This window comes from Lithobates pipiens, unplaced genomic scaffold, assembly GCF_037356315.1.
Source record: "Lithobates pipiens isolate NorthernLeopardFrog02 unplaced genomic scaffold, aLitPip1_a1.2 Scaffold_27, whole genome shotgun sequence".
In the NCBI taxonomy this organism is placed as follows: domain Eukaryota; kingdom Metazoa; phylum Chordata; class Amphibia; order Anura; family Ranidae; genus Lithobates; species Lithobates pipiens.
In genome coordinates this window covers 23,464,257-23,477,336 of record NW_027507788.1, presented here as the reverse complement: position 1 = coordinate 23,477,336, position 13,080 = coordinate 23,464,257, and the positions used below count along the sequence as shown (strand labels likewise).

The 13,080-nt window shown below is 45.6% G+C and overlaps 1 protein-coding gene across 1 annotated transcript in view; it reads left to right on the top strand.

Annotated features, from left to right (window-relative positions):
• Positions 1 to 8,555, top strand: part of PRR19 (proline rich 19) — a 106,218-nt gene extending 97,663 nt beyond the window's left edge. The window contains exon 4 of the mRNA XM_077456622.1: positions 5,689 to 8,555. Coding sequence (XP_077312748.1) covers positions 5,689 to 6,762 — 1,074 coding nt within the window. The 3' untranslated portion in view covers positions 6,763 to 8,555. The remainder of the gene's footprint in view (positions 1 to 5,688) is intronic.
• The last annotated feature ends 4,525 nt before the right edge of the window (positions 8,556 to 13,080 follow it).

Below are 13,080 nucleotides of genomic sequence, written 5' to 3'. Positions count from 1 at the left end.
CAGATCCTCGGATTCCTCAGATATTCATCCTCTTGACGTTGGAAGCTCTTTAAAGCTCTACTTGGAAGCTACAGCTCCGTTCCGGCAGTCGGATTTCCTGTTCGTTCTGTTCTATGGTAAGAACAAGGGCACTAGAGCATCAGTCAGGGCAATCGCTGCATGGATAGTTCAAGCAATCCAGTGGGCATACAGAGATAAGGGCTTGGCTCCTCCTCAGGCGGTGACGGCACATTCAACCAGAAGTCTTTCGACCTCGTGGGCAGCTTCTCGCCATGTGGCCCCTGACGTGATATGCAGGGCAGCCTCGTGGTCTTCCATTCACACCTTTATGTCTCATTATTGTGTTGAGCCAGCGGCTTTATCCTCAGTTGATTTTGGTGTTAAAGTTTTGTCAGTTGACGGTGTCAAATAAATCTTTGTTAAGCAGCATTTTTGCCCACCCGGGTGTGTCTTGGCGAGTTATTTCCCACACGTAGGCTGCCATGGAGTCTGTCAGGAAAACGGAAAATTTATGTCAAATACTTACCGTAATTTTCCTTTCCTGATGGACTCAATGGCAGCAGGAGTTCCCTCCCAAATGGCTGGAGTAGGATAGTTACCGAACACGGCCTGTGGCAGGGAGCAAAGATTTATGGGAGTGTCGTCCTATAGGGTAATGGAGGCGGGACTAAACCCACACGTAGGCTGCCATGGAGTCCATCAGGAAAGGAAAATTACGGTAAGTATTTGACATAAATTTTCCGTTTTTTTACTCACCTCTAAATGGCTGTTGCTAGGGCGTCCCTCGTAGTCTGCCTCCTTCAGTGCCTGGGCTCTTGACGTCACTTCCCCTCGGCGCAGGAAGGGGGGCTCAGCTCTGCCCCCTCCCTCCTGTCAATCATCTGGGACACGTGACAGGTCCCAGATGATTGCGTGGCCAATCACGGTGCTGTTCGCACATGTGCAGTGGGTTCACAGCCGGGTGCCCACAGTTACAATGCTGGCGCCACCGAAAGGAGGGGGGGACGAGCGGGGCTTCGATCCCCCGCATTGCTGGACCCTAGGACAGGTAAGTGTCCGATTATTAAAAGTCAGCAGCTACAGTATTTGTAGCTGCTGACTTTTATTTTATTTTTATTTTTTTATGGGAACACCTCTTTGGATTACATTTCTGAAGCTGGTTTAAATAGGATCTTTCACTGGGATTAGAGGGGGCAAACTGCTGCAGGTACCTAGAGGTGCACAAACCTGTAGCAGTCTCCCAAACGTCCCTATCACAGTGCATTCCTGTTCAGATGGGCAAAGCTTTGACGATTTCCAATAGTATCAGAACCTTCTGCTAATCCCATCCCGTAAAACATTTTTATTGGCCCATTACTATGACGGGCAGCCTCACTGGCAAATAGGTGGCAGAAAAGGATGGACAAGTTTTTGGCAGCAGCGCTTTTAACCCTTTATTTGGCCACTAGCAGGGGTTAAAAGCACCCCAATAACGCTCGAAAAACGCTGGTAAAGCGCTGCTAGTTTAAGAGGTGCTTTACGAGTGTTTTTCGCGCACTGACATTGTGAAAGGGCTCTTAAAGCACTTGGGCTGTCACATTGGCATTGCAGATAAGGCTTCTTTCAAGCGCTTTACAGGCGCTTTTTTTTAACAGTAAAGTGCCTGAAAAATGCCCCAGTGTGAAAGGGGTCTAAGGCAGGGTTTCTCAACCAGGGTTCCTCCAGAGATTTCTAGGGGTTCCTTGAGCAATGAGCAATTTCTGCATCTCAGATAAATTCCCACTGACAACATTGTTATCTGCAAGGGGGAAATTCTTCCCAATGACCACAAGTATAAAGCGCATTCTTCCCACTGACTATCACATTATTGTATTATGAGTTGCAGATACAGTCGTTTTTAGCAGGGGTTCCCTGTGACTGGAAAGTTATTTCAAGGGTTCCACTGTGTTGAAAAGGTTGAGAAAGGCTGAATTAATGTGTGTTATAATATGCCTCATCATGCGCTAACACAGCACAACAGTGTAGGGCTGAAACAACTAATCGATTATGAAATTAATCGATTACTATTTTCATAATCGATTAATCGGCCAGTAACATGATGGTGTTAAAAAAAAAAAAAAAGAGCCCTTTATAGTACAAAAATAGCAAATAATCGCTACTGTAAATGTTACTTTCACAGTTCTACAGTAAAAAAATGAACCCCTTACAGTAGTGATTATCTTCTTTTTTTCTATAAAGGGCTCGTTTTAGTTTTTGTTAACCCCATTCTGTTACTAAACGTCTAAGCCCTTGTACACACGGTCGGAGATTCCGACAACCAAATCCGTCGGATTTTGTCAGTCGGATTTTGTCCGAAACTGTTGTATACACACGGTCGGACAAAGTTGCCGGAAAATCCGACGTGATGACGTTATTTCATTACAACGGGACTACGTTTACGCTAGTAGCCAATAACTTTGGTGTAGGAATTTGATCTGAGCATGCGTGGCACTTTGTCCGATCGGAATTCTCTACACATGATCGGAGTATGTCCGATCGGAGCATTTTGTCGGAAAACTTGGTCCGACGGAAACAGTCCGATGTAGACCACACACAGTCGGAATATCCGACAAAACGGTCCGATCGGACACATTCCGTCAGAATCTCCGACCGTGTGTACAAGGGCTTAGACCTGGTTCACATCTATGCGTTTTATGGTGCTCTTTGCAGAAATGCATTACAGTTCACATCTATGGGACACGTTCACATCTGAAAGGGTCAGGGACTTTTAATGCACAATAGTGCTTTATTGGTTCAATATACTTCAATGGAGAAGCTGCAGAAAAGCATGTAATGCATTTTTGCAGCAATTTTTGTTTTTTAATCTGCCCAAAAAAATTGCAAAAAATGCAAATTGCAGTAAAATCACGTGCACAAAAATTAAAATGTACAGCAAAAAGCACTGCAGAAACAGATCAAAAGCAAACTGCATAGGTGTGTACCGAGCCTTATGCCGGCCACACGGATCAATTTTCAGATGAGAATATTCAGACGAAAAATCTTTGTACATTCGCTGAATGAAAGAATTTTGTTTGAAATTTTCACTTGTTTTTAACATTCTGTTTTTAAAATGAATAATTTCTGAATGAAAACCACAAACACTGTCTGAAAATTACTTTGACTAAGACGTTTTCTATTATTTGCAAATTTTCCCATCACTGTGGTTGAAAATGACCGTCAATTTGACCCACTTTTTTTTTTTAAGGTTATTAATCGATTAATCAAAACAATAATCGGCCATCTAATCGATTATGAAAATAATCGTTAGTTGCTGCCCTTCAACAGTGTAAACCCAGATATTAGCCTGAGGATAACCTGCTGTGTCTGCCTACTAGTTATGCCGCGTACACACGATCAAACAAGCGGGTGGAAAATTCCGGCAAACTCAAGACCGCCAAACAATCCCCCCGTGTGTAGCCTCCGGCATACTTTTTTGACCCGAAAGTACGGCGGACTTAGAATGTAGTTTTACACTCCAATCTTCCCGCCGGACTCGCATTTCGGTGGACAATCCGGCCGTGTATATGCCAGTCCGCCGTACTTTTGAAATGAACGGACTTTTCCCGCCCGGAGAAAAGTCCGCTCATTTCGAGCGGGTGTGCAGGTAGGCGGGGCCCGCGAAGGAGACGTCGCTGGCCCCGCCGCCTGGTATGGACTTAAAGGGAAACCCCATCGCCGAAAAAAATCGGCGTGGGGGTACACCCAAAGTCCACAACAGACCCTTGTCCGAGCACGCTACCCGGCCGGCCAGGAAAGGAGGGGCGAGCGAGCGCCCCCACCCCAAAGCACCTTGTCCCCATGTTGATGAGGACAAGGGCCTCTTCCCGACAACCCTGGCCTTTGGTTGTCGGGGTCTGCGGGCAGGGGGCTTATCGGAATCCGGGAGCCCCCTTTAATAAGGGGGCCCCCGGATACCGGCCCCCCACCCTATGTTAATGAGTATGGGGTACAATGTACCCCTACCCATTCACCTGTAAAATAAAGTACAAAAAAAACACAACACACAAGAAAAAATAATTTATTGCACAGCTCCGGGGGTCTTCCGTCTTCGGGGGTCTTCTCGCCGGACTCCTCCGCTATCTTCTTGTAGCTCTTTTACTAGCGGAGGAGCCCGGCATTCTTCTTCGTCGCCGCGGCCTCTTCTTCCGACTTCGGGGGTCTTGTCCCCCTCTTCGGTTCTTCTGCTGGGCCACCGAGCCTTCTTATAAATCTTTTACAGGCGGTGGCCCGGTCTTCTGTCGCCGCCGCCTTCCATTCTTCTTCTTCTCCTGTAGATGTTGACTCGACCTTCTCTCCAGCCGCAATGCCAGGGACGCGCTGCGACTTATATAGGGACAAGGGGCGGTGTCACATGGGTTGATGTCACATGGGTTTGTGTCACATGGTGACCCCGCCCCCCTTACGATGTCACAGTCCCGGAGGATGCTGGGACTGTCGCCATGTGACATCAACCCATGTGACCAACCCATGTGACATCAACCCATGTGACACCGCCCCTTGTCCCTATATAAGTCGCAACGCAGCGCGTCCCTGACATTGCGGCCGTAGAGAGCATCGAGTCAACATCTCCAGGAGAAGAAGAAGAAGAAGAAGAACGGAAGGCGGCGGCGACAGAAGGCCGGGCCACCGCCTGTAAAAGAGCTATAAGAAGGCGCGGTGGCCCGGCAGAAGAACTGAAGAGGGGGACAAGACCCCCGAAGTCGGAAGAAGAGGCCGCAGTGACGAAGAAGAATGCCGGGCTCCTCCGCTAGTAAAAGAGCTACAAGAAGATAGGAGTCCGGCGAGAAGACCCCCGAAGACGGAAGACCCCCGGAGCTGTGCAATAAATTATTTTATCTTGTGTGTTGTGTTTTTTTTGTACTTTATTTTACAGGTGAATGGGTAGGGGTACATTGTACCCCATACTCATTCACATAGGGTGGGGGGCTGGTATCCGGGGGCCCCCTTATTAAAGGGGGCTCCCGGATTCCAATAAGCCCCCCGCCCGCAGACCCCGACAACCAACGGCCAGGGTTGTTGGGAAGAGGCCCTTGTCCTCATCAACATGGGGACAAGGTGCTTTGGGGTGGGGAGGCCGCGCGGCCCCCCCTTCCCCAAGGCACCCCCCATGTTGAGGGCACGCGGCCTGGTACGGCTCAGAAGGGGGGGTGCTCGCTCGCCCCTCCTTTCCTGGACGGCCGGGTAGCGTGCTCAGACAAGGGTCTGTTGTGGACTTTAGGGGGACCCCCACGCTGATTTTTTTCGGCGTTGGGGTTCCCCTTTAAGTCCATACCAGGCGGCGGGGCCAGCGACGTATACTTCGCGGGCCCCGCCTACCTGGAGACGCGGACTTTCCTCCGCGTGTGTGAGCGAGTCCGTTCATTTCAAAAGTAGGGCGGATAGTACGGCGGACTTAGTACGCCGTATTAGTCCGCTGAAAAAGTGCCGTGTGTGGGCAAGTAGCCCGTTCGGAAAGTCCGACGGACAGTCTGGCGGGAAGTCCGCCAGACTAAGTACGTCGGACAGACGGCTACGTGTGTACGCGGCTTAAGATCACATAGAACTCTGGTTCTGAGCCCTGTGACCTAATAATTCCATAAAATAATTCTTCTGTTACTGTTCTGTTACTTGATATGATTACCGGTAGCTATTTGTTAAGTGTTGCTGATGTTTGTCATTTATCAAATATAGGTCAGACCAGAAAGTGGTCAGCAGATACTCAGTCCAGAGCTCCATCAGCCTGTAAGATCTGAGTCCGGATATGAACATTCTCTTCAACACCATCCTATATTAGCTGAAAACTCTCCACATCAAGTTACTGTTCAGTTACCAAGTGAGGGTTTCAGACCAGGCAAGCAAGACAGAGATACTTTAGGTTGCTGTAGAAAAAATATACACAGATCAAAACACAGTGTGCCAGTAAATGTTGGTAGCCCCCAAGTAAGATGGGCGTCAGGCCATGATGATTTGATGTACACACATAATACTAACCAGAAAAGCATCAAGCGCTGTGCAAATCAAAGACTAGTTAAACAAGGGTGGTTACCTAGACAGCATCTACAAGATGTCCTCTCCGAGCAGCCTAATACATCAGAACCAAGATTCAGGCCCAGTCCTTCTAGAGAGAGCCATCCATCATTTGATGTTCTACACAATATCTTTAGCCATAATGTACACAATTCTCATCAAAAGTCAAAAATCCTTGGTGTGTCCCCACTTGAATCCAAGGCTTGCTATGCAGGGATCAACTCCCACCAGTCGAAATCTAAGAATCCTTTTGCGAGCCACCGTAATATCTCTTATGAGGACCATGGAACTAAAGCCAATAGATTCCAGCTGGAAGATTCTTTGGAGTTGAGAAACAAACATCTGTTCTCACCTTTGGGAACAGACATGGATCCACCTCATGACATTTTCTGCACCAGTTTTTCACAAAAACAGAGAAACAGCAATACATCTGGTGACTATAGCATATGGAGTTCACCGTTTTCACTGAGAGAAGCCACTAGTGTGGTGAGTAATCATGACACAGGATGGCACAATGGGGACAATTGGCCACACAGAACATCACATCAGGACAATTGGCCACACAGAACATCACATCAGTACAGTCAATGGAAAAAGAGACCCATAGCAATGCCTCCAACATCTGTAGAGCCAGAAGATTCTTTTGTTGGTTTTCCCTATGCAAGATCGCTGCAAAGTGAGCTAACAGATAAACTAAGCCCTGAGACCTGGGTCTACCCAAGAATGAGACTCTACTAACTGCACCTACAGAGTTTCCAAAGTAAAAGCCTTTCTTTTCATTCTTGGATGGAGTGAGGATGGGTTAGAACTTCTGTCAGGTTATTTTTGCTGCCTGCATCCCCACTAAAAAGCTTCACCCTCAACCTCTGTCCTGGTAATAAAAAGGGAAAGAAACAGATTTTGGTGCCACTAAAAGTATAGGTGAAAGCCTAATCCTGTGTCCCAGAAAATGGGATGCAGCAGGCTTGTCCTGACACCAATCCAGAGGGCTAGGTAATGTAAATAGGAAATGATTGCCGCTACTCCCGATTGGCTCAAGTGAAGAAATGATAAGGAGCGGCCTTGGCCTACATCTCTCCACCAAGACATGTAGATGTAGAGACATGTAGATGTGAAGACATGTAGATGTGGAGACATGTAGATGTGGAGATATGTAGATATGAAGACATGTAGATGTGGAGACATGTAGATGTGGAGACATGTAGATATGAAGACATGTAGATGTGGAGACATGTAGATGTGAAGACATGTAGATGTGGAGACATGTAGATGTGGAGACATGTAGATGTGGAGACATGTAGATGTGGAGACATGTAGATATGAAGACATGTAGATGTGAAGACATGTAGATGTGGAGACATGTAGATGTGGAGACATGTAGATGTGGAGACATGTAGATATGAAGACATGTAGATGTGGAGACATGTAGATGTGAAGACATGTAGATGTGGAGACATGTAGATGTGGAGACATGTAGATGTGGAGACATGTAGATGTGGAGACATGTAGATGTGGAGACATGTAGATATGAAGACATGTAGATGTGGAGACATGTAGATGTGAAGACATGTAGATGTGGAGACATGTAGATGTGGAGACATGTAGATGTGGAGACATGTAGATGTGGAGACATGTAGATATGAAGACATGTAGATGTGGAGACATGTAGATATGAAGACATGTAGATGTGGAGACATGTAGATATGAAGACATGTAGATGTGGAGACATGTAGGCTGAGGCTGTTCCTCATCGTTTATTCACCTGGGTTGGTCGGGAGTAGTGGCGATCTTTTCCTCTTTACATTTACCCCTTCCACATCTCAAATATTCTCTGTCTTGCAGAACCAAGCTATGGTCTTGGTCAGGACAGAAAGTGATTAGAAATCCAAAATATTCTACAGTTGTCACAGAAATAGAGGGGAATAGGTTCCACCGACACCTATCTAAGGGGGGATTTCTTCTAAATTTAAAGAGATCTCCACTCATTTCCTGTTGTGTCTCCAGGACAAAAAAAAATGGAAATCACCTCATCGGAGTGTAGAGGGAAATAAAAATAAAACACCTGACAAGGGTTTTATCAATTATACTTTATCTACAACTAGAAAAAGTCTTGGCTTTAGATATGATCTAAAGCACTTATGTAGCTTCAGATTGCTTTTATGCCGTGGTACATTGGTCCTTGAGATAAGTGTTTGCATGGTCCAATTGACAGGCCCCACATTACAGTTCTGCATTGGGCAGGTCCATTCACAGATAAGATAATCAATTATAACATGGTATTGAGGGAGCTGTTTTGTGAGTTGCACTGTAGAAATGACGTCAAAAAGATAGCATGCACTTTTTTTTTTAAAACAACTGAATGCAAGAGAATTCGGCAGCTGGGTGAGGAAACCAGGAAATATGATTTGGTCACCACTCCCTGAATAATCATTACATCTGGAAGAGACATCAGACCCGTTTCTGTATAATTTGAGGATATTCTGAAGAACTAATCTGTACAACTTCAATAAAATTTTTCTAATTTTCATAAATGTATTGCATCCTATCCATGATTCAGTCACACGTACTGTCATAAAATAAGAAGTGTTGAGTGATGATTTTTAGCAGTGCAAGCAAAATATACTCAGTAGATGCAATCGCTTTTACAAGAATTTTATCATCTAACACTTGAGTGTTTCTCAAAGTGGTTGTAAACCCTCCCCCACAACTTTGTCCCATGTGAATCAGCATAAAAAACCCTAATGAACACTGCTTGTAGATATCTCCTTACTTGCTCAGTATTGTCGTAATCCTTTTTGTTCTTTAGAATGACATCACTGAGCATGCCCAGATCTCCCCTGATTTACGGCACACTCTCTATGTCTTGTCTATCTGTTATCAGGACTTCCTATGCACACAACACTTAAAGCGGGATTCCACCCTAAAGTGGAACCTCCGCTGATCGGATCCCTCCCCCCCTCCGGTGTCACAATTGACACCTTTCAGGGGGGAGGGGGGTGGAGATACCTGTCAAAGACAGGTATTTTCACCCACTTCCGGGCATAGACTCCCGTGGGAGTCTACGCCATTTCCTGCCCTGCCGCGCTGTCTGCTGGGACACACACGGGTCCCAGTGACAGCACGGAGATTTCCTATTGCTCGGCGCGGCTCGCGCATGCACAGTAGGGAACCGGGAAGTGAAGCCGATTCGCTTCACTTCCTGATTCCCTCACCTAGAGTGGTGACTACAGCAGCCGAGAGCCGAGCGATCGATCGGCCTCGGCTGCCGGCATCGCTGGAACCCGGGACAGGTGAGTGTCCATTTATTAAAAGTCAGCAGCTGTAGTATTTATAGCTGCTGGCTTTTAATATTTTTTTTTGGTGGAATCCCTCTTTAACCCCAAGCAGGCTGCTAATCACTCATAGCTTCCTCCTACACACCATGTGACCTCACATACAGTGTAAAGCAGCGCATGGGACAGCATTACTACAGTCTTATCAGCTGAAGCTGATAGGACTCATACAGGCAAACACTAGGTAATCAGCACAAGTAAATACTATGAAATAAACAAGTCGGCTATGAACAGGGAAGCAGGGTTGCCATAGAAACGTTGGATTGAGAAGGAGGCTTGGTTAACAGTACAGGAAGTGCTCAATGTAAGGGCGGAAATACACTCTACTGTGGACCCAGGAAACAATACTTAAGATGGTGCTGCCTAACCCCTGGAAACAAGTTTTTTAAAGTTTCTTTAAATAGTAAGTAATATGTGATTTGGGCTGGATTACAGTGGCTATACTTTGATAATTACTTATTATAATGGACTAAATTAAAAGAAGCATCAGAGTGGGAGAGTTTACTTCCTCTTTAACCCTTTGTCAGTCATGGCACCCTTTAAAAATTATGAACAGTCTCGAGGCACCACATTCTAAAATGTAAAAACTATTCTAATAGTTTTACATAATGCAGAAACATCCACAAGTCCAAGTAGGACCCCCAACGTTAGAGGTGGTCTATTCTTCCAAAGCAAATGCACTTTTGCAAACTGGTTCTGACTAGTATTCAAATGTTTCTCCATCACTCAGCTAATGTGACCCCACCGCTGATGGAGAGGGGCAGGGAAGGGTCCAACAAGGATGCTATTCAGGCGACTGACATCCTCCTTATCAACTGATGATGCCATTGGTCATTAGGATGCTGGCAGCTATAAGGCTGTAATGGTGTACAATTAAAACCTGTGACTTAGTGTAACTAAAAGGCAGCCCTCATCCACACGCCGACTTGTATACAATTTTTGGCAAATTTTTAGGCATGTTGCCAAGGCACCCCTGAATAAACCTCTGGGCACTCTGGTTGAAAATTGCTGCTCTAACTGATTGATTGGTGTTACAGCACATCAATCTAAGCCCTTGTACACACGGTCGGACATTCTGCCAACCAAATCCGTTGGATTTTGTCCGACGGTTTTTGTCCGAAACTGTTGCATACACACGGTCGGACCAAGTTGTCGGAAAATCCGATCGTTCAGAACGTGATGACGTTATTTCGTTACGACGGGACTACGTTCAGGCTAGTAGCCAATAGCTTTGGTGTAGGAATTTGATCTGAGCATGCGTGGCACTTTGTCCGATCGGAATTCTCTACACATGATCGGAGTATGTCCGATCGGACCAGTTTGTCGGAAAATATTTCCAACAAGTTGGAGAATTGGGTCCGACGGATATTCCGAAGGAATCAGTCCGATGCAGACCACACACAGTTGGATTATCTGACAACACGGTCCGATAGGACACATTCCGACGGATTCTCCGACCGTGTGTACAAGGGCTTAGGGTGGCACAGTGGTGTAGTGGTTAGCACTCTCACCTAGCAGTAAGAAGCGTCGCTGGTTCAAATCCCAACTATGACACTACCTGCCTGGAGTTTGCATGTTCTCCCTGTGCCTGTGTGGGTTTCCTCCCACACTCCAAAGACATGCAGGTAGGTTAATTGGCTTCTGTCCAAAATTCGCCCTAGTATAAGAATGAGGACCTTGGATTGTGGGCTCCTTGAGGGTAGGGACCGATGTGAGTGTGCAATGTACAGGGATAGGGACAATTGCAGACACTCACTCAGGTTGAACTGGATGGACTGGTGTCTTTATTCAACCTTACTAACTATGTAATGTTATTTTAAACATTATTATGCAAGGATCAATATACATTTTACTTTACTTACCATTAAAGTAAAACTATAGGCAGAAATCATAATCTCAGGATGTCGGCTATGTGCTCCATATACCGTATAACTTCTATGTTGTAGTTTCAGTTATAAGCATTGAAATGAACATAGGTCAATGCCGCAACTTCAACCAACCCCTATTCAAAAATATGGTAATAATACTGGTCCATCTGAGACTTGACGGTAAAAAATAAAAAAGAGTTCTGGTTACATGATTACCTTTCCACTACCGGCCGGTTGATTGGACAGTGAAGGGTCAACAAAACATTGTTGGGAAGGTCTATATGTTCTCCCCTCCTGTAAGCATATCTACAGTTTTAGATTGACAACCATGTACAATGCAATACAGCTCTTATGCTCCTTTCACATGAGCAGTCCGATCGGGTCCGTTTTTCAGAGACCATTCTCCTCTGTTGAGCGGCAGATGTAAACGGCAGGTGTCTGTTTACACTCAAAATAAGAGGGGAAGGACAACAATTGTACTCACATATTAAAGTGCTGATGAAGAAGGTGTGGCATGCCTTCGAAAAGCGTCCCTATTGGCCTACGGCCCTTGCTGGGTTGACAGCACACAAACGATGGCAGAAGATCGTTTCCTTTGACATCTATCCCAGCTCTGTATTGTATATACCACCGCGGCAGTCCCCGGTCTCTCCGGCATCAGCTCTTCCTAGATGGAGTCCTCGCATTACAGGCTTTATTTGAATTGCCAGATAATCCATCTCCTCCGGATATCTGACCGCAGCACTCTTGGATTGTCCTGGAACACACATCTCTGGCCCCAGTCTGTCTCCCCCTTTAACCGCTTGCCGACCAGCCGCTGCAGTTGTACTGTGGCAACATGGCCCGGCTGTGCGAATTGCTGTTATCTCACATCGCTTCCTTTTTTGGCCACTAGGGGTGTGCTTGCGCCCCCCGCTCGCCCATGGAGCCGTTGCGAGTGCCCGGCAGTCGCGATCACCGCCGGGCTCCCGCGATCGCTCAGGGCACACCGAGAACCGAGATCTGTGTGCATACACACACAGTTTCCGGTTCTCTGAGGGGAGAAGAGATAGATCGTCTGTTCATACAGAGTATGAACAGCGATCTGTCATCTCCCCTATACAGTCCCCTCCCCCTTCAGTTAGAGCACACACTAGGGAACACAATTAACCCCTTGATCGCCCCTCTAGTGTTAATCTCTTCCCTGCCAGAGACAGTACAATAATCAATGCATTTTTATAGCACTGATCGCTGTGTAAATGCCAGTGATCCCAAAAATTTGTAAAAATTGTCCAACATGTCCGCCATGTCACAGTCCCGATAAAAATCACAGATCGCCGCCATTACTAGTAAAAAAAAAAAATTTATAATAAAAATGCCATAAAACTATCCCCTATTTTGTAGATGCTATAACTTTTGCGCAAACCAATCAATATACGCTTATTGCGATTTTTTTACCAAAAATATGTAGAATACATATCGGTCTAAACTGAGGAAAAAAATATTTTTATATATATTTTTGGGGGATATTTATTATAGCAAAAAGTAAAAAATATTGCGTTTTTTTTTCAAAATTGTCGCTCTTTTTTGTTTATAGTGCAAAAAATAAAAACCACAGAGGTGATCAAATACCACCAAAAGAAAGCTCTATTTGTGGGAGAAAAAAAAGGACCTCAATTTTGTTTGGGAGCCACGTCGCACGACCGCGCAATTGTCAGTTAAAGCGACGCAGTGCCAAATCACTGGTCAGGAAGGGGGTAAAATCCTCCGGGGCTGAAGCGGTTAATATGTGAGTGCAATTGTTGTCTATACATTTATATATTTATATATATATATATATATATATATATTTTTTTTTTATAATAAACTGTACTACT